Genomic DNA, 21475 nt, shown 5'->3' with positions numbered 1-21475 from the left:
GTTATATTGTTTCTGTTACATTGAGAAGAAAGTTTCCACTGGACATTATTCACGTTGATACTTTTTGGTCCAAGCGATATTTTTTGTAAAAGGGGCTATAGTGTCCTTTTTGTGTTTAGTTTATAGCCGTTCAATGTTGCGGAAGTGTGTGCAAAGTCAGAGATATGGCGGGAACATAACACGCCATAAATATCGCCGCCAATATACGGATTTATACCCGTTTAGGCCGAAAAAAGTTTTTTTGCGAAGAAAAAAATTTAAAGTTTGAACTGTGCGTTTTTTGGAATTTTTATTTATTGGGGCTTAGGTCATCGTATATTTCGGAAGGGGAACTGCCCGCTTTTGATAGTGTTTGCAGTGTCATCTAAAAAGCGTTCGAAGCTTTTAGACACTGAGTCTAGACTTTATTGGTTCAGACTTTACAGCTTTGGTTCTATCTATGTTTATTTTAGCATCAGCGCGAACAATATTTTTGACGAGATTTGCCTGAACAACAATTTCTGATATAGTACATGCTTATCAAATAAATAATTCTTCTATTGAAATTATTGACGAAAGCTACCTATTCTGGATTAATTATATATCACGCTTTTAATTTTCCTTATATTGTAGTCAAACAGGATCGATTACCTATCAATAGAATGCAAGATAACTTAAGATAATTTCGCCTCGTTTTACGTACTCAAAGAAATAAACATTGAGTTAGGCATTCTATTAGAACAAGGAAAAGATAACGGCAAACTAAACAGTCGACAAATGACCGAGCGTAGATCCTACACCGACAAGATATCTCACACTTAATCCACTGTTAAGTCCGCTGTATAAACATATCCTGTTTTATTTGTTTACTAACTGCTTCCCTTGGATTTTCCTATGTTTTGAAGGATGTATTTCAAACTGGTTACCTTTGGTCGAGGGAACTTCTTCCACCACAATGTTAATAAAAAGAAGCCTAAGTATTTTTTAAGCTGATATATTACTGCCGAGTTTCATCAATATCAAAGTTCATCCGTTGGACAAAAAGAGTCTAACAATTACAATTTCAATAATTTAATTATTTATTGAAAGAAATTATTCTGTGACTATTTCTATTTCTTTTGGTTTTACAGGAACACTGAAAAGTTTTTATACACCCGGATAAGACCCTACGATAAGCTTTTTGTAGCTTGTGTTATGGGTGCCAATATCACTGATTTTTCATCAATAAATATTGCACTATCATCGTACAAAGGTTGATCGTATCGAGACTGTCAGTTTTATCAGCAACTGCGTCAAACTCAAAGTCCATTCCCATTATTATCTGATTTCCACTAAAACAACAAACAAGCTCATCCAATTTCTGCTACTGCTAGAGTACCCTGCAGACTAAAAAGTTGGCCGACAGTTGTCCAAATTATTGTATTTTTTTTGGATTTTAATCAAACTTTTTGGTCGGTCTGGTACCAGATAAATACCTGATCGTTGTTATGTGCGTACTTCCATTGATCTTCATACTTCATTATGAGCCCAAATTAACTGTCTGCCTTCAGTTTGTAGTGTGCTCATAAGATCCAGAAAAAGTGAGCAATGTAAACTAGTAAGCCTTTGTAGTAAACGCCACGGTGTTTATGTTTCATTAGCTTGTTTTGTTGAGTACACACTTAAGGTTAAGCGTAAGTGTTGGGCCCAGGAGCACCCGCGACTATTTACTAGTCGAGCTAGGGGTCACTACTCCGAATTGTTGAGGGTGTTGCGAATAGAGAAAGGCATGGAGGTGATTATGCATTTTTTTTGTAAAAGATTATAGGTACAGGATTGTATAAAGTAATATGTATAAAAACTTTGTGGATAGCGTGATGACCTAAAGAAATAAATTGTAAATAAACTTTTTTTAAAGCAGGATTAGTGATAAAAAGGTTCATTCAACGTGAATATGTTTTCGATTTCTGATTTATGATCAGAGGCAGAGGTAATGAATTTGACTTTATTATAAATTTTTGTTACGGGTTTCGGAAAAGGCTCGGAAGACGATGATTACTTCTTTCTCCTCACACAGGCGAGATGTATAACATCGATGATTTTTCCAGTGGCTTGGTCAATGAGTCAAAAAGAAACACAAAAGAATACTCCATAGATTTTTTATTTCATACGAAAATTACGTACGTCGAAGATTATCGTTGTCAGAGCGGCCCGCGCGGACCGGAAGCTGCACAATGCGAGGGCGGCGCGCCCGACCACGGTTATTATCTACCTGCAACGTCACTTCCGCCTCGCCTATCCCGACGCCCTTTCGCTTCGTTGAAACCGGGTTCGATTTTTGAAAGTGCATGTTTCTATTGGCGTTTCACCCCGAGGAAAAACTTTACGCGTGAATTCTCGGAAACAGAAAATATTGTTTTTGTTTTAACGATTCTTCTTTTTGGATCTGTTTTTTTGTAATAGAACCTTTTTTATTGAATTGGTAATTCGGATTTTATTCTTGTATTGGTAAGTTGTTTTAGGGTGGGGTTCCGAATGTAGATATTTAAAAAAAAAAAAAAACATGAAACGTTTGTTATTTTTATTACAAAATTTGAGTAGATAAAAAAAAAATAAAGTTAAATATCGTCAAAATACCAAAAAGCAATTTCGCAATTTTTTTTTTGTTCTTGCTTGTAAGTAGGCACTGGTACTTAAAGAGAAAATCTTATCGAACATCACTCTTACGTTATGACTAACAGCTTGACGCATTTCTTTGAAGTGGCTGATAACAATAAATCCCTAGAAAGTGGTTGCGATTGACTAATATATTACATCATTTTTAGAAGAGAAATGCGATGTAACATAGTCTATTTATACATACTTCGAGTAGGCTGTGGGTTCAATAAACGGGTTGCTTCGGACATAGAATTACAACAACGAACAGTCGGTAGATGACAGTCGTGGAGGATAGATTTAAGGGTCCTCAAAGGCAACACTATGAACTTCTAGATCCTGGATTGGGTTTTAACAATTTCTTAAAACGGAGTGGAGCGTTAGCGGGGCTGTCAGGGGGCTGGCGCCAATTGATTACACGTTGAGGACAATAACATAAGATTTGATTTCCTCGGAAAAACTACATTCTTGCGATGCCATTAAAATTCAAACCGTGTATGTGTGTAATACCAATATCTTTTAGTCTTCTGAATTTTCTAAAAAATAAATAAAAAGCGTGTAAAAACAATAATTATACCTCAGAAAGAAGGTACCTTCAGAAAAACTGTGTTCGTCAAGATAAATACTTCTATCAAACTATAAACGAATTAATTTACGAAACTTTTAGCACGTATGTCAGAAATTCCAGCAAATTATCTCACCCTGGCCAAACGAGGAGTCAAACACGGGACCCCTTCTGTCAGCTTGTGTTTTCGCATCGCCGCACCTTAAAGGGGCGACCACAACCTGTTAGAAAGGTAACTCTTAAGTCTCTAGTCTGTCAGACGAAGTTTCACTTTAGTGTGGATACACCTTTATCTATGTAGGTAAGTGAACAACATGTATGTGAATTACCAGACAACAGTTTCAATACGTTAATTAAACGTGAATGAAGATCCGCTTTGTAATTAAAACAGTTTAAAAAGTAGATGAAGATACAATATAATAAATGTGAATGTGAGTGGTTTGTGCAATAAATTTAACTAACTTTTACATTTAAATGGTTAAACTGATTTTGACAGGTAGGGTGTACCTATACCAAGAAGCTGTCAATTTCTTCGTTATTTAATTTTACTGTAGGTCGCTTGATTGCTTTAGTGAATGAAACTGAGAAGAGAAAACATTGTCGAAGTTTGTGGATGTACCTATATGTTTTGTAATAATACGTAGCAAAATATCATCTATACAAATACCAAGATATATTGTCAAGAACAAGGTGTATGTAGTTATGGTAGGGTTTCCCGCAAAATGTTGTTCATCTACACATCTGTATTCCATTAGCAAATACGGTTTAGCCCGCCTTACATGGACCAGGTTATTAAGACCTCCCCCTCCCCCCTCGCTGGTTATATAATTGGGTGTGTTATGGGTCGAGGTGTGTTTAATCAGGGGTCTAATGTGGTTGGACGTGGCGTAAGACGCAACAAACGCCTGAGGTGCCATCAACCAGGTAACGAGTGAGGAAATAGGGCTGTCTAGTTCGTGTATTAGTTGCGTTATGGGAAATGTTTTATGGGAAAATATCTTTGCGAGATATTTAAGAGGACGAATTGGAATTTTTGGCGCCAAGGATGTCAATTTTTCTCAGTAAATACAAAACGGATCAAAATACAACTTGGTTACCTGAAAGTTCATGATATAAGCCTTATTTTGTTAGTTGTAGAAACATGATTAGGTAACTTTTATAACAGAGAAAAATATATCAAACATACCTCTTTTTAAAAAGAGATTCACATATTATGGGCAAACGGGACCGATTTAAGCCTCTTAACTTTTTTAGTAGTTGAGTATATACATACTCTTTAAAATGGTAGTAGGAATTTTTATTAAATTATCATTTCTAAATATTAAAATTACAAAACCATTTTGTCGCTTACGACTTTTAGTTATAAGCTAGCGCGCGTATTGTTATCCTCGCCCCGCTCAGACGCTCCGACCCCTTTTGGCGCCTTAGATACGCGTGCCGGTTATGGAATTATTGTTGACCACTTCCTCGCCTTAAAATAGGGTTTTCCTAGAGGTCTGTCAAGTTGCATGAACCTTTTAATTTTCTCTAGAATATTTTTACAAACATATTCATTTTATAGTGTGACAGATTAACATTTGTGTATAACATCAACATAACCCCTACTGATCCAGTGTGTAAATAGGTAAATTGAGATCGATTTTAACTCCCTTGTAACATAATTATTCAATTATACCAATGATTACAATTACTTTTTCATATTTTTTCATAAAATGCCCTTAGATGCTGCTCTACCGGTCATAATTTTGATTCGCGTACTTTGTACTCATTTTTGTATATTTGTTAGTCTGGATTGAGTTTGTACCTATGTAATTATTTCTGAATTCTGTAAATATTTTCTGAGAAGATCATCACACAAAAAAATAAACTACACGCCTTCTCAACACTCTAGTTAGTGCAGATTACCACCCACCTGCCATCCTTAGAAGCAGAAACATGTCAGCTAGCCCGTGTAATCTCGTTCGGATCGCGGCCACGAATTTCATAAGTGCTCGGTTGAGTTAATGGATGAAAACATTAACTCCTTAGACCCGTCCCCTGAACATAGCTTTGCCCCCGGGTGCTAGCGACATTTGCATATGCGATTGTGGGTTCACTTACTCCCGAATGTACCGTTTAGTTTACGAGAATATATTTGACCGTTATAAAGTAATATTGCCGTGGATTTTGGCGCAGTGGGATGCTGAATATTTAAATTTATTTTTCTGTTGTTTGTGTCGGGTCAATGATACGTGAAAGTCACCATTTATGATAGGATGGATACACATTAAAATAAAATGGTTATGGCAAAGTGTGCACTTGCAGAAATAATTGTAAAATGGTCCTTGCAATATCAAGTGCACTTCATTTTAGAAGCCTTTATTATAACACAAAATTGCAAATGAAAGCGACCTTTTTTTCCTTTTACCGTTTAAATATTGATACCTTACCAAAAAGTTTTCCGTACCGAATATTCCATATGAATTAATCTTTCCCAATATATGAGGGGGTAAAAGTGAAACAGAAAATAAACAGCGACCGTCGCGACTGGCGACCGAAACTTTTGCGACATACTCCAACACTCCAAGTGACCCGAAAGTGAACTCGTATGTTTTGTAACTTTGTTATTGCGATGAAACGATTCCTATTCCGAAGGTAGGGAGATACCTGGTAACGTCAACGTGAGTGTTTAATCAGGACTGTTATAGAAAACTAATAACATATGCGTATTTTATCTTTTTTTATCGGCTAGGTCTACCGGATTTGAATCATGCTGTGGTGAAAGGTATTTTTTTGCAACAGTTTTGAATCAAGAATTGGCGGTTTCATTCAAGGAGTTACGTGGCATTGTAACTGCCTCTTTGGTCGTCGTGGTTACTAGCTCGGCTGCCGTGTACATGGCCCTAGGTTTGATAGAATGTCTGGCTGAAATCGCTTTGTGGGTTTTAGAAACATTCAACGCAGTCCGGAGTTGGAAGTTGGCGGTCCGTGCCTGAGAGGGCACGTTAAGCCTGCATCCGAGAAGCTACGTGTAAAGTGATTAAATCTACACCTTACTCGATGTGAAGAGGAAGATAACACTGCCAAGGGGTATAGTTTAGGGGAACTTAACTGTATGGCTTAGCCATAATGAAAACGACCACGCAAAACCTTAACCCTTTAAAACTTGCATACAAGTTTCAAAATTCACACCAACTCATTAACTCTATTTAAACAGGCATCTTTTCAAAAAGTAGATAAAAGTGAAACTGTGGAGTAGACATTGAAATCCGTTGACATAGATCCGGGGCCTGGTGAGTGCGACGCGACATCTCAATTAGGCGATTGCTTGCTCTGAGCGTTGCGGGACAAATGGCAGGCCTTTGTGAGTCGAGCGACGGGTGCTCCACTGTCGAGGACTCATCGTTGCCATAGAGCTGGGAGGATGCAGAAGGTCCGTTTTGACAAATTGATAATGAGGAGAACTTTCCTCTATTTGAATTATAGTTGTGAACCGCCTCCGAATAAAAATATATTTAGTTTATTTGTGACGGCTATAACTTATTTAACAGCAATAAAGTCTACAATGCATAATTGTTACAAAAATGCCTTAAAACTGAAATAGAGGAAACTGTGTCTAAACATTTTTTTTGTGTAATTAAAATGTTTCGATTAAGTGCGTCATCATTGTTAAGATCAATGCACTCAAATTAATTTGGTTTAACGAGCGAAGCTTCTGTCCCTGTCTACTATATGTCATGAGCCAATACGTTGATGAGATGGTACGAGATTTTTGATGGACTGAAATGTTTATTAGCTTGCTCCATTTTTGTATTAAATTAAATAAAATACTCTGTGCTTGTACTTACAAATGTACCTACTTTTTGTTGATGTAGTGTAGCACTAGTTTTTAAAAGCAAACAAATATGTTCAAAAGATTTCCTTGTGAGGTAAGCAGGTAAGGAGTTTAGGCAAACATACAATCTATGTGTATATGTGTATGTGTAGGCTATGTAATTTTACTCATGAACTGAGTTGCAAATAATTAAAAGCCCAGAGATAGATTTTCTTTACTTTAACACGTTGCTCAAGGAAACCTTTCGAAAAGCCGTAGGTAAGCTTTAAAATCCATGAATTTCAAAGCATATACGCATTAGTTATTCACGAAAATATGATATTCTCTGTTCGCAAAGGTGATCGTTTAGAACCTTTGTACGTAAGGCGAACCCTTCTTACGCACTGCGGTAAGTGCGTTTGAACGACTTACTTCGGGAGAGTCGAGTAGACAGCACAAGCATATTGAACAAACAAGTTTACAAACACCCGTCATTTTATTTAGTAGAAGCATAATTCTTAGATCTCTCTGATATTTTGAATATTAGTTTATAGGTATTTAAGGGCAGGAAGTAGGTGGTGAAATAAACGTAGCTGCATGAGATACCGACTTCTCGACCTAACTACTACTAACAGTTTTTTTGTTACCATTAGAAGTCGTTTTTATATTTTCTGCAATTTTTTTTCATAATTCTAAGCTTCATTTAAAACAACGTGGTCGAGTAACTCGACCAAGTACTAAACCTCAACAAATAGACCTCTAACGTTTTTTCCCGCAAGCAAAGATGTTCTGAATAGTTCGACGCTTTACGATCAAGAATATTACATTTTGGATATGTACAACTGACGTAGGAGTCAGAAAAAATGCTCAACATGTTTATAGGAATACACAAACGTGTTCTGCGAAAGAAATATTATTGTCACGTATAGGAAATGCTTTTGTTTTATTATTTCGCATTTGACTACGTGTATCGAGGATTTGTAGGTTGCTGTGTAAAAGTTGCCGAAAATGTATCCTACTGAGTTTACAACAAAGTGAGAGGCTTAAATAAATACATTCCTAAACTAAACATGGTCTTACCATATTTAATTTGTGATCTTATCACAAAAAAACTTAAATAGTCACGTGTTTTAGAAAATTTTGTAAGGAGAGTTTTCTTTAAGCACGTGGTAAACGTAAGGCTAAAAGTGTCCGTTGTTTTTTTAAATTTGACAAAATGGAATCTCCCACTGCGATTGTCATGGAAAAATGTTTGGTATTAGGTACTTTTTATACATGTTGTTTTAGATAAGCAAGAACTGCACTTAATTACGCTATTAGTAAGACTAGTTTTTGTTGACGTTTAAATATAATTTAGAATAGGTGATTAAAAAGTGATTAATATTCAACTGTATTTAAGATAATAGAGGAAAGTTGATACATAACATATAATAGAGTTTGTTATTCTTACCCTAAAAACGGATTGAATTGGAAATGAAATTTAAATAAACTGGAGATCACATCCTTTGGTCCCACACAATCTATTTAGGTAATTGCAGGGTGGTTGACGAAATTACTTATTTCCGATGATTGTACCCGTTCTTGCAATCCCCAATCTCTCTGTACGTGAACTGCATAAATTATAGTCTTACAATAGCCTGTATTAAATTACATACAGGCAATGATTTTAACGAGACCAAAAGGAATACTCGATAACTTGGCATCGACGAAAACAACTGGATTTTAGGAGTTTTAGTTGAGATCATAGACAATCTCTTAAAAAAAAACTTTGTTAGGCAAATAAGGCCGTAAGAATAAAATGACTTTACTATAGGTGTCTGTCTGTTTTACAAAGGTATCCTATATAATATTAGGTGTGTGTAGATAGAAGGAATAATATGTATCTATGCTGCCATTAGTGCAAATTCATGTACCACAACATTGTTATCGACCTTTGGTTTACATGCAAATACTGTGTATCTATGTATGTATATCAAAGTTTGCATGATACTTTTAGAGGAAAACGTTATATATAATTCTAGATATATAACAATAATAATTTATTACTAGGTACCCATTCCTGTGACTGAAGACCCAGCAAAGTCGCCGTCGGAAGCTATTGTTTATTTATTTGAAGTTCTGTAATAAACATTAAGGCAAAACTATAAGCTAACCGTAGTGTTTGTATCCTTCTTGGAACAAATGACTCATTTCTTAATCATGTGTTCCAATGATGACTCAGTATTTACGAGTATTTATCAAACGTTATCGGCTCAATGTACTTTCGTCATGTTTTTGTTCTTGTAATACTTTTGAAAGAATATAAGATTACAAATTGGATCTCGGCTATAATTTTTACACCTTTGGAAGTTGCTACAGGTACTCCGACTTGACAAAAATATGACATACAGTCATATCAAGGATTCCAAGGAATATAGAATTATCTGGGTTACTAGGCTTAGAATACGCAGTCACTCCATGTAAAACCTAGCACTCAACTGAATTGAGGTGAATCGCGAGCCGCGCCCAATCGAATTGGGAAAAAACTAGGCAAAGAATGACGCTATCGTGTGAGCTAAAATTAACCAGTTCTTCGCCGAAAATAGCTAGCGCTAGACGGTTGTAACTAATATAAAAAATCCGAAAATCAGTACGCAAATTAATAGGGATGGGATATTGTAACTAACTTCATAACGTGAAATCCATTAGCAAATTACCACAATGAATACATATATATAAAGTCAAGCAGAACAGACAGAAAAACAGTGTTATCTTGTGCTGTTATCTTTATTCGACGTTTTTATCTGTAAATCCGCAGTCAGTGTCGGCTGAGTTCAGTACAAACGGTAGTGTCGAACGAAAAGTTATTGTGTTGCATCCAGTTTTGTGATAAAAAATTGTAAATAAGTGAAATGTATAATAACGAATCGCAATTTAATGATCGTAAGTATTTTGGTGATATATTTTTGTGTATAATTTTTGATGTCAAGTTTGTAAAAATATCGAAAGAATTTTAATGTTTTAAAGATTGTATGTACGTTTATCTTGATGGATTTTTGGTTTTCTTTTTTGGAGAAACAATAGTCAATAATATGTCTATTATTTGCAATAAATAGATTTTTTATTAGGTAAATGTATGGTTTCATTAATATTTGATGCGTCATCTGTACTTATATACCTACCGGCAAAGTAAAAATACCATAAGTTAACAAAATGGAAAGGAAATTCATGAATAGGTAAAAACATAGTTTACCAATCAAATATGTAATCTTAATTAAAAGATTAGATTAATGACAGATAACGTTGTTTATCAAACATTTACCTGCTAACGAAAGCGAAACAAAGCCTTAAACTTTTGATTATAATGCCTATCTAATCTATAAATATTTTGCGTTGTATTACAAGTATTTTTTTTACATATTCTTTCAATGTTTAACAGCAGACTTCATGACTCAAATGCACTATGAGTAATTTATCTAGTCACTGCTAGTATACGAGCAATATTGCTTTACAAAGTACTATAGCATGACATTTTTACTACCTCTTATGCATTATTTGGTCCAGTAGTTAAAAAGATAGTATTAAGTACATACATTTTCTGTCTATTAATTTTTGAATTAATATAACTGTCACTCAGTATACAATTTGATTCTTTTACCATCATCCTCCGAGCCTTTTTCCCAAACTACGTTGGGGTCGGCTTCCAGTCTAACCGGATGTAGCTGAGTACCAGTGCTTTACAAGGAGCGACTGCCCTATCTGACCCCCTCAACCCAGTTACCTGGGCAACCCAATACCCCTTGGTTAGACTGGTGTCAGACTTACTGGCTTCTGACTACCCGTAACGACTGCCAAGGATGTTCAATGACAGCCGGGACCTACAGTTTAACGTGCCATCCGAAACACAGTCATTGGCGTCTAAGATATATAATAAGATATATAATTTGATTCTTTTACCAACGGTAACATATTGTGCTGGTACTTTAAACACCATTATACACATCACACTCTTATTCCAAACAAATATCTAAACAAAGCTCTTCTTTCTTTCCAGCTAAGGGGCAGGGTCAGCCCCCACCATACACAGACACCCCTCCCTCAGACGCCAGGAACATGCCATACACAGACAACGCACCACCACCGAACGTACAGTATGCCCAGCAACCACAGTACCCACCACCTCCCATGATGGCCAGACCAGGAGTGGTATACCAAGGAAACGTGAACGTGGTGCCAGGAGTCATACCTGTGGTTGTAGGACCTCAGATGGGGCCCAAAGAGTCTCCTATGACCTGCCCGTCTTGTAACCATCAGATTGTTACAAGGGTCGAATATAAGTCGAATATGAGGACTCATTTGTTTGCTGCTCTGCTTTGTATTGTTGGGTTAGTATTATTATTTATTTTGTCATCTGGGTAGCCCTTTATCAACTGATGGGGTCGGCTTCTGATCTAACTGTATGTAACTGAGAACCAGTGTGCCACATGGAGCGACTGCCTACCTAACCTCCTCAACTCAGCTCTTGTTGTTATTTCCCCTATGTTTAGGTCAACATCTTACAGATTCATTGAGTATAAGTATTAATATGCCAATGGTATACGAGTATGGATGGCATAAGCATGAACAATAAGAAATAATTGAAAGAAACGTAATCTTATCAGGATTTATCTTGTTCTGAGTAAAGATTTGAATCTAAAGATAAGATAGGAGATGGCTCCACTTAAGCACCTATTGTTCAAATACCAGCCTATGTTCGCCCATTTTCACCGTCAACATAAACATCTGTTTTTCGTAAAACAACTGTTTACTTTGAAAATTGTACGTATAAATTCACAGTACACAGTTGTTTTAAGAAAACTGGCGTTTATATTGTCGATGGATTTGGCACTAATCAAGTATGGTATGGTAAGGTTTTTAATCAAGTTACCTCTTAAACACCTTCTGTATGATATTAATTGTGTCCTTTTTGTGTTTTCAGATGCTGGCCATGCGCTTTCGTTCCATACTTCGTTGACAGTTGCCGTAATGCAGACCATTACTGTCCAAATTGCAGCGCTTACATCGGCAGTTACGTCAGCTAAAATAATAAACATCTATCTAGTGGCTTTCTTAATTAAAAACACGTAAAAAGTAAAGCGATAAGTGCCAAAATTACAGTTACTTATCTATATGTACCTATATGGTAAACGTGACTATAGCAACGTATTTAAAATTATTTATTATTTTATCTAGGTAAATAATAATATAGTTATTGTATTTTTCGTTGCCTATTCAATGTCTAGAGGTAATTGATATGAGTTTTTATAAATCGATATTTCATCATCCTTACTAGGTGTGTAGGTAATGTTAATGTTGTAAATGTGAAGGTAACAGTTTTCCTGGCTTCCCGATTTCACGCCAAAACCTCCGAGGTTTGTTATACAGATAGTCTAAAGTCTAAGAAGGGACCTAGATTATTCTTACAAGCATAGTTCTCTCGGGTTGCAAGGAATAGCTAGTCATATTTTTCATTCGTATTTTCATATATTTAATGTAAGAAAAGAAAATACATATTTCTATGAGTAGATGTTTCAGCCTCGGTGTTGTATCCTGAAGATTAAACATTTTATTTTATTATAAAGTTGTAAATAAATATTCTCTGATTATTAAATAAGTTAATTAAATATGCATATTGTTTTATTGCCCAGTCTGAAAGTTGGTGGTGGTGTACGGGAGAGCACTTTTACAATTTTTTTTGGTACTCAAAATCATTTTATATTTGTGGAATTGGCATTTTAATTCGAACTGGACCTGCTCCTAACACTTTTTATTATTATTAAAATGAGTCGTTATATACTTAGCATAAGTTCTTAGATACGTGTGTCTAGTAAAAGTAAGATATCTATATCTTGCATTCTTGCTCGATATGCGGCAAACGGGTATTTCCCTTTCGTCGTTATCAAACAATGAATATGATCTACCGATGTATATCAAATATAGAGTGGAGACTATCTACGTGTTCTCAGTAGGTACTACTAAGTATATCCTAACACAATAGGTGATAAATATCTCAGAATGCATCCTACTGTAAATACTGTACTGTGCATAATGTAATGATACCTACAAAATAAAATGGTAGAAAAGTCAAAACGTTAGGTAAGTTGACTTCGATACTGACCTAAAAAATATGGTTTTTAGAATTTTGAACAGTTTGTCTAGCTACGTCCATATATTACTCAAAAAGTACTGCATGGAATACCGCGGGAAACAGTCATTAATCCTATAAATTCGTCTGCCTAATGAAAACGAATGCCACATACTGGCATATGAGAAGTCTAAATATAAATCCTGCACCCACAAAACATCCAGTAATGAATGAAATGTTATATCATGTCTTTCATGTCGTGTATGCCTTGTCATGAAAGTTCCAACCAGTCATTGATGCTACCTATGAAATGACGGCAGATACAAGAAGAAGAAAGCATGCTGCGCACACTCCAAGTAAGATTGGTATTACGGAAGGAGGATGGTGATTATAATATCTACCCAGTACCTACTTTATTATATCTACGTTAACGTTAGGAGCGCTGTCTTGTCGCTGTGTGGGTGGGAAGCCGACCCCAACATAGTATATAATTTATTAACAAGCTAGTATTAAAACTCTCCTACTTCTTCAAGCTGTGCCCTATGGGGTCCATATTGTCAATAATCAAAATGTACCACCTGTTATAACATATGGAATGCTAAAAAAGAATTGAGTATTGAGTAGTTGGGAAAAGGCTCGGAGGATGAGAATGATGTCAGGATCGCTGTCACTTCTCACCGATCCTCTCGAAATACATATAGAGAGTTTCTACCTAATTGCTACCTGCTACCATTAGTTCTACCAATTGCTATCCTCGTGGTTTTGAAGATATTCAATACTTATCTATAGGTGACACTTTTCCCAGTGTGAAGAAACGGCCTAAAAGTACCTCAATGTTGCTTTACTACTGTTTATTTTGGTACTCTATGTACCCAGATTACAGTCACTTACAAATTATGTAGGTTTTTAATGGTAAAAGAAATTTCAGAATCGGTTCAGCAGATCCAAACTTACAAATGCACGAACATAAACTTTTATTCGTAGCCTCAGATAAGTGTGATTAAGCAACAACAATATTGAATTGTTTTACACGGTAGGCTCTGTATCGTGACAAACTAAGCCTGATACGATAAGAGATGACAGAAAATCGATCGTATTTCTCTGACCTTACACAATGCGAGTTTTTACGTTAAAACTAGCGCTTTACCTGCTTTTAGCGGAGCGTAATTTTAACGTGTATCTCTTCTTCTCAAAGGTTGTCTTATATTTTAGTACATTCTGGTACCCTTTTGTACCCTTTTCGGGAATCTCGGGGGGAAACTTAGTAAAACTTGAGAATCCTAGCAACTCCAGTCACAGAATTTTCGTGGAGAGTGAGTGAGCTACCTTTTCTCTTTTGATACATAGATACGAGGATAAACAAGAATGGCCAGTCAACTTTTTACATAAGCTTCAGATAATAATCTTTATCGTATATTATAATCACTGAAATGAGGTTATGTACCTATAGGTATTATTGATTATTTTCCTTATAGATTTCCTCAATGGAAAAAACGGATATAGGTATCTAAATGCGTAGATTAGATGGAGGAGCGTTTGTTTAATGGAAACATTGCTCAATGTTACGCAAGTTAACATTATCTGAATTATCTATAGTAATATTATTAAGGTGTTTGTTTGTTTGCAGTAGGCTGTCTGTGTAATCATCTCTGGATGTAATTTTATTTTATTTTTAATTTTATGTTTATTAATTGAAAATGTTTTTACCAATTCGATTAAGATTTAATTATCCTTATTTGTACGAAGTAAAAACGTCCTTTTTTAAGTTAATACTTAATAGAAGTAGGGAATTCTAAACAACGTAGGTAATGTAGTATTCCAGAAAATAAGACGTTTACCAGGTAAGTCCAAATAGTCGAGTAACGGATGTTCCTTATATTTTAAAGTCAAAATTCTATCTCTAAGAAACAAACCAAAAGATACTTAGATAGAATATTGGGAATGGCCGTTAGAATCTAAAACAAATTCTTGCAAACATTTATATATTTTTAGTACAATGACTAAATCGGGTCAAATTTAATAAGTATTAGGACAGTTTGAACTCTTTAATTAAGCAAAGAATTTGCATATGAGGCCGCGGTAAATAGCTAGTACTAGGTAATATAATGGGCTTGAAATCTGCCTTGAAGTTGCTTCGTTTGATAAGACAGTAATTATTTCTTCTTCTCAGTACCAAGATATCTTCGCAAATAGAAAATCAATTTATCTTTACCTTAATGTCTGAAAAGTAATAAAATCAGATAGTAGCCATAGGCGTGCCTAGAAGGTGACGCATTCTATTCAATATCCAAAATTCCTGTTCAAAACTAAGATAAGAATGCTTATCTTGTCCTCTTATCGATATTTCGATGTTCTTTTATCTATAAATCGGCAACTCGACCGATCCAGTTCAGTACAATCGGTAACCTCGACTGAAAATCAGTTCAAAGTGCTAAAAAAGTGAAAAATAATAATCAACAAAAATGAGCGACGGTGAGTTTTCTAAACAATTGTTTTACCAAATTCTGAAAATCTTCTTTTCTCAAATTTGAATTCTCAACTGACTGTGTTTTTAGTGGCATTGATCAATTATAGTTTTTTCTTGAGTAGATTCGTCTAGTCTAATACCTAGTTGTGCCATGATGAATAATGACCAAAACAATAATAGGTGCCTATATTTCATTTATTAGTTACTGATCTCTTTAATATTATGACATTTTGGTCTTAATGTTCCACGCCCTGAAAACCAGCTTTTAAAAGACAGTTCATAAGATTAAGTTGTCTGAACTTGACACCACGACTTCTGAGTAAGTTTACCTATGTATATTGTCACAAGGATCTATCGCTAGCGTTCTATAAACAACACATCTTTGACATGCTAAAGTTATTACAAATCCCATTTGTATAAACAATATTTATAGTCTTAAAATTTCATGGTGGCTTTCATATAGTTTCTTTCTCAAACAACCTTTTTAAGTAGATAAGGCCCATACTTACTGATTTTTTTGGTAACAGGAAAAGTCATGGTCAGGTAATAATTAGATATCTTATCACAAAAAGTTTATTGCCACGATGTACCAAAGCTACGTTTACGATTTATCATTTATCATATTTTGTTGTGATAACGTACCTATAGGAATATTGAGTTATATTAATATGTTTTTTTTTCCTTTAATAACATTATTACTTACAAATCATACAAACACAATTTATAGATTAGGAATAGTTGTCATATCAGTGAATTTGATTGAACGAAACTTTGACCGTCTTACCACAAAAACTTTTAAACGTCAGTTTATGCCTTGTCTAAAAAAATGTCAAATTATGACGTTGACATATGGTTCATTTTGCAGCCAAAATTTTATTAGACAAGTGTAAAACAGGGTTTAAAGTTTTTGTAGTAAGGCCCTGAAAATTTTAACGGAATTAAACGGATATTCGATACCTGTATATTTTTGTTTTAAATCTCTGCTCGAAGTTTCTGCTATCTTTTACCTATGTTATATTAATTCTTAAAGCGTTTAACTGATAGCTGACCATAGCTCTTTATGGTTCACCTTACTAACTCCTCTTATTTACATTTCCAGGCAAAACCCTTCCCCCACCGTACACAGATGAGAACCAGGCAGAAAACGCGCCGCAGACTTCGGGAGTAGTCTACCAGGCCAATGTCATCCCTGTAGTCATCGGGCCCCAGATGGGTCCTAAGGAATCACCCATGTCCTGCCCGTCCTGCAACCAACAGATTGTCACAAGAATTGAATACAAATCTACTACAAAAACCCATTTGTTTGCTGCACTGCTTTGTTGCATTGGGTTAGTATTATTATTTATTAGCTTCTGTTAGCGGCGCATCCCGTGAGAACTTCTGCACGAACCCGTATTAAAACTAAGCCTATAAGCCTTCCTCGATGAACACTGAAAGAATTTTTCAAATCGGACCAGTAGTCGACGAGACGAGATTATCATCATTTGTTTAGCTTTTATCCAACCATATTGGTGTCGGCTTTCAATCTAATCACATGTAGCTGAATACCAGTATTTTACATGTAGCAACTGCCTATCGGACCTCATCAACTCAGTTACATAGCAACATAGTTTGGTAAAACTGGTTGTCAGTCTCTTTAGATTTTGACTATCCGTAATGACTGCAAGATGTTTAAATGACAGCCCGGACAGATGAGCAATTTATAATATTTCGATTTTAAGTATGTTTGCGTCATTTCTTAATTGTGTTTTTTACATTTCCAGATGCTGGCCATGTGTGTGCATTCCCTACTGCGTCCACAGCTGCCAAAACGCCGACCACTACTGCCCGAACTGCAGCGCATACATTGGCAGTTACAAGAGCTAGAACCCTTACTATTCATAACTGGTTCCTTTATCTGAAATACGTGGAAAACAACCTTATGATTAGTGCCATAAGATTGTGTTATCAATTTTTATATAATTATGACTAAATGATTTGTTCTGTACCTAATTTTTAAAGTCAAGGCTGGCGACTTTCCTTGATACAAGCTAGCGACCATTTTGACATAGGTCGCTGACATAGAATGGTCGTCAGCTTTTCTACATATTACTTAGGTACTTGCTTTATTGATGATCTAATATTTTTATGTACCACCAAAATGTTTCAATCTTCAATCAAAATGTTTGAGATTGAAACAAAAGAATAACTGTGTTATATTACCTAAGCTTAGTTTATAACGACGGTTATTTATTATGCGATACTTACATCACATCTAATTCATCAAACATTAATCTTACTCTACTTCTTCCTATCTTACTAATCTTACTCATAATCATATATTTATCTAAGTTCTGTAATTATCTGTTACATTCAATTACTATTGTAATACTATTTCACCGCCTTAATCTAGTGCCTGTCAATTTTCTAAATCCTATTAGGTATTCATTTCTTCAACTTTAAATCTTTACTTAAAACCTAATAAAGAAAAAAATAATGATCTTTTTGATTCGATAAACAAAACTGAAACTTTTATTCTACTTCTTCCTCTTCCTTTAACAAACGAATGTTTCTTTATTTGATGATTAAAATTGGTTATTAAAACTGAATGCGACATAGGCCCTAAGAAATTGACATTATTTATCTATCATCATTGATATATTAATACATGTGGAATGCGCACTTCAACATAGACATTATAATTACAAAAAAATATTATCTGATTATCCTGGTATAATCAACGGCAAGGATATTGAGCCCTGACCTTCACCTGCGCGGAAGTGATTTATTGGTTTATTGCCATAAGTGTACAAGTACGCAAAACGATCCCCACTCTTCCGCCGAGAGCTCATTATCCGTGCCGATAACTATACCGGATTATCATAGAATCGATTTAGTGTTAGCAGTAACTGACCTATCATCACTGACAGGATTATTGTGATCAATAAATCTGATACAGTGATGATGATTGATTCGCTTGACACTGACTGTGATACAATTGTGTCAATGGGCATTGTTTTTGTAATGATAACTGTCTAGACATTTTCATTCAACGTCATGTTGGGTAGGGGGTCTGATGTTAATGGCCAGAATCATTAATCGTCATAAAAGATTATGTATTGTAAGTATTTGTGTGTGAAAAATATGTATTAAAAACATTATACCCTTATATATATTATGTGTTTTATTCTACTTTTTCTTCACTCCGCTCTTTACCAGAATGGATTCTTTAAACCTAATTATGGTAATCAGCCTTTTAAGTAATTCTTTATATTTAATCAACAAAAATTCCTGTATTAAAGTTTTCCTTAATTGTATTCATTTTTAACACCTTAATTATATCGAGCAACGAGGAAAATATTAGAATATTTTTTATTGATACCGATAAATAATCTCGAGATAGGTTGGAACCTATCCACCATTGTTTATTTATTTATTTACTAGCTGTTGCCCGCGACTTCGTCTGCGTGGGCAATTTGGAATTGTCAAAATACTACTTATGCCGTAGCGTAGGTGTATTCTTTTACATAACAGTATAATAAAGATTACCACTTAGCAGCGGCACGGGTTGATCAATCAAGGTGGTGTCGACGATGTGTGACTATTTATCTAAACAAAAGAAGTAAAGTTTGTGACGTTGTGGAAATCTCTGGATCTGGTCAACCGATTTGGAAAAAAATTACGTAATTCTCACAGAAAACAAAGGTCTGACAAAGTTGTCATTTGTACATTTTCTGCAGCAGCTGCGACAAATCAGGAGCCAGAAAGTCTGTCAAACAGTTTTACTTACCATGGATAACGCGGTGTCTAGTTCACTGGGTTGAAGAGATCAGATAGGCAATCCAAGTAAACATTGGTACTCAAAAAGATTCGGTTTGACTGGAAGCCAACACCCACACAATTGAGGAATAGCTGGGTGGATGATGACTGAGTCATCAGGCAAGCGCATAGTTTCATTACTTGTATTTCGGGGATTTTCTGTGCATGTTATGTTGGAATTCCACCGAAATGTTTGCATTAGTTCACGATCAGGAAAAGTATACTTTCGAGAGAGTAAGTCCAATTCGTGTGTTGGCACTTGAAGCCTGCAGTTCTTCCAAGATTTTCAAAATGTACGCTCGCAATTTGTCATTTCTTGGTGGAGCCCGCAGATCAGAAGAAACATAAGTGCTGTGTATACTGTGCGTCACTACCGCACAACAATAAAATTTCGTCTTTATAAATAGCACAAACGTTCGCTCTCTTGCGGAGGACGTTTAGTCACACGTAGGTAAACAGGACAACAGTATATCATCATCGAACCGCTTTCAAAGATCTGATGCGCGAACAGACCAGAACTGACTTGATCGCCTCGAGAAAATCAGAGCTCTATGAAGCGATCATTCGCTTTGGTTCCTACTGTTATTGTGGTTTCTGAAAATGTATTCAATTAACCAACGATTAATTTAATTCTTAGCAGGCCGACTCTTTTGACTTCTCGAAAATCATAACGTTGGTTTTTGTGCAATGCACAAACTGAAATTCGATATATTCAATATTCACACATTCGATATTCACACTTCTACTGAATTGATATTAAAAGGTTTGACAACGGGCTATAGTAGCGTAGTTAAACTAACTAAAACAATTTTAGTGATCCTTCAATGAAGTTAGAGAAGCGGGTGTGCATGATGAACGTTAAGAGTTGGTAAATACGTGATGAAGATGACCTTATTCATTACTATTCTAATTTGTTCATGTACCACAAAACTCAAGTTAAGGTGGAGAAAAGGATTACCAAGCTCCCAAAGGCCTGGGCATTTGCAACACGTTGCATGGCATCCTGGAAAATTACGTAATTCTCAGCCATCAGTTTGAGCAGCGTGAGGGAGTGTCAGGCTTTGGGCCTAGTGGGCCTCACAGGGGTTTGCTGAATCTCCTTGAGGGGCGCGTGAAATAACGGGTCTCCCAGAAGCCGGTAGGTCGATGACCCACTCAAAACTAATCGCTCACGCCTACCGTGGCCGGGAGTCGTCTCTCGACATCCGGCTTTCGTGGTGTCTTACCGCAGTGGCTGGGATGAGAGTTGGGAATTTTCAGTCGCTCCGCCGCCTCATTATTTGTGAACCCATTTCTTCTCGCTCCAGATCATGATTTAAACCGGGGCCGGGTGCGATAGGTCGCACAGTCCGCACAGTGGTGACATCCGGGCGCCACTTCCATGAGATCAGAGTTGGGAATGTATGTTTGCAAAAACTAATAGAACATTTAGCGAAAACACGTTTGATAGTAATTCTGTCTTTGTAACTGAATAATATAAATGATATAAACGTGTGACTGTGACTGTTCGTAATTGTGAACGGTGTATTTGTGATATAATTCTTAGCTCGATGATTTGTGATCAGAAGTTGAAAGCAAGCATGTCTCTGGCCTGCGACGCGTAATTTGTACGTTTTCAGAACGAACGAACTCTTGTCTTCTGTTGACAAGATGTCTGTTGACGGATTGTATTGACATAACGTATTGTGACAGGTAGTTATTCCCATTGATGTTAATTTTAGAAGTGACACAATGTTTTCGGTCGTATTTTGCCTACATTCTTCATTACTCAAAAAGTATATTAAAACCAGGAACTTACTTTTAAGGATGTTTGAATATTAATTACAATGTTTTTTTTTTATTATAATAAAAAAATCTTAGACTCGCAATGCACTTTCAGTGTGATGCATGTTTGTTATTGGATGAAATGAATGGATATTCATGTTTATGAGAGGTATAGCTTATATTATGTCAGAACAACATATGTAGAGTTTTTAAGAATGTGGGGAAGTTCATAATTTCTTCGGGACGTGGGTGCCGCTTCCCATGGGAACTACTGTCCGCACCGGGATAAAATATACCCTATGTTACTCGCAGATAATGTAGCTTTCTAATGGTGAAAGAATTATAAAAATGTCCCTGATGATGCGCTGATAT

The 21475-nt window shown here is 35.8% G+C and overlaps 2 protein-coding genes across 2 annotated transcripts; both read left to right on the top strand.

Annotated features, from left to right (window-relative positions):
* The first annotated feature begins 9550 nt into the window (after nucleotides 1-9550).
* On the top strand, nucleotides 9551-12613 carry LOC135117418 (lipopolysaccharide-induced tumor necrosis factor-alpha factor homolog). Its single transcript, XM_064036659.1, has 3 exons — nucleotides 9551-9893; nucleotides 11005-11335; nucleotides 11929-12613. The coding sequence occupies exons 1-3, from the start codon at nucleotides 9863-9865 to the stop codon at nucleotides 12029-12031; spliced, it is 465 nt and encodes a 154-aa protein (XP_063892729.1). The 5' UTR covers nucleotides 9551-9862; the 3' UTR covers nucleotides 12032-12613.
* A 2774-nt stretch (nucleotides 12614-15387) lies between these two features.
* On the top strand, nucleotides 15388-18693 carry LOC110378357 (lipopolysaccharide-induced tumor necrosis factor-alpha factor homolog). The gene is made up of 3 exons (XM_064036529.1): nucleotides 15388-15546; nucleotides 16641-16869; nucleotides 17305-18693. Exons 1-3 carry the CDS (start codon nucleotides 15537-15539, stop codon nucleotides 17405-17407), a joined length of 342 nt encoding a protein of 113 aa, XP_063892599.1. The 5' UTR covers nucleotides 15388-15536; the 3' UTR covers nucleotides 17408-18693.
* The last annotated feature ends 2782 nt before the right edge of the window (nucleotides 18694-21475 follow it).

Source organism: Helicoverpa armigera, chromosome 10 (genome assembly GCF_030705265.1).
Source record: "Helicoverpa armigera isolate CAAS_96S chromosome 10, ASM3070526v1, whole genome shotgun sequence".
NCBI classification, from domain to species: Eukaryota; Metazoa; Arthropoda; class Insecta; order Lepidoptera; family Noctuidae; genus Helicoverpa; species Helicoverpa armigera.
The sequence above is the reverse complement of the archived record's forward strand: the minus strand, read 5'-3'. Positions and strand labels throughout refer to the sequence as shown.

Coding starts and splice junctions, on each gene's coding strand:
- LOC110378357 (XM_064036529.1), top strand. Junction 16,870..17,304: donor GCACTGCTTTGTTGCATTGG/GTTAGTATTATT, acceptor TTACATTTCCAG/ATGCTGGCCATGTGTGTGCA.
- LOC135117418 (XM_064036659.1), top strand. CDS start 9,863: ATGTATAATAACGAATCGCAATTTAATGATC. Junction 9,894..11,004: donor CGAATCGCAATTTAATGATC/GTAAGTATTTTG, acceptor CTTTCTTTCCAG/CTAAGGGGCAGGGTCAGCCC. Junction 11,336..11,928: donor GCTCTGCTTTGTATTGTTGG/GTTAGTATTATT, acceptor TTGTGTTTTCAG/ATGCTGGCCATGCGCTTTCG.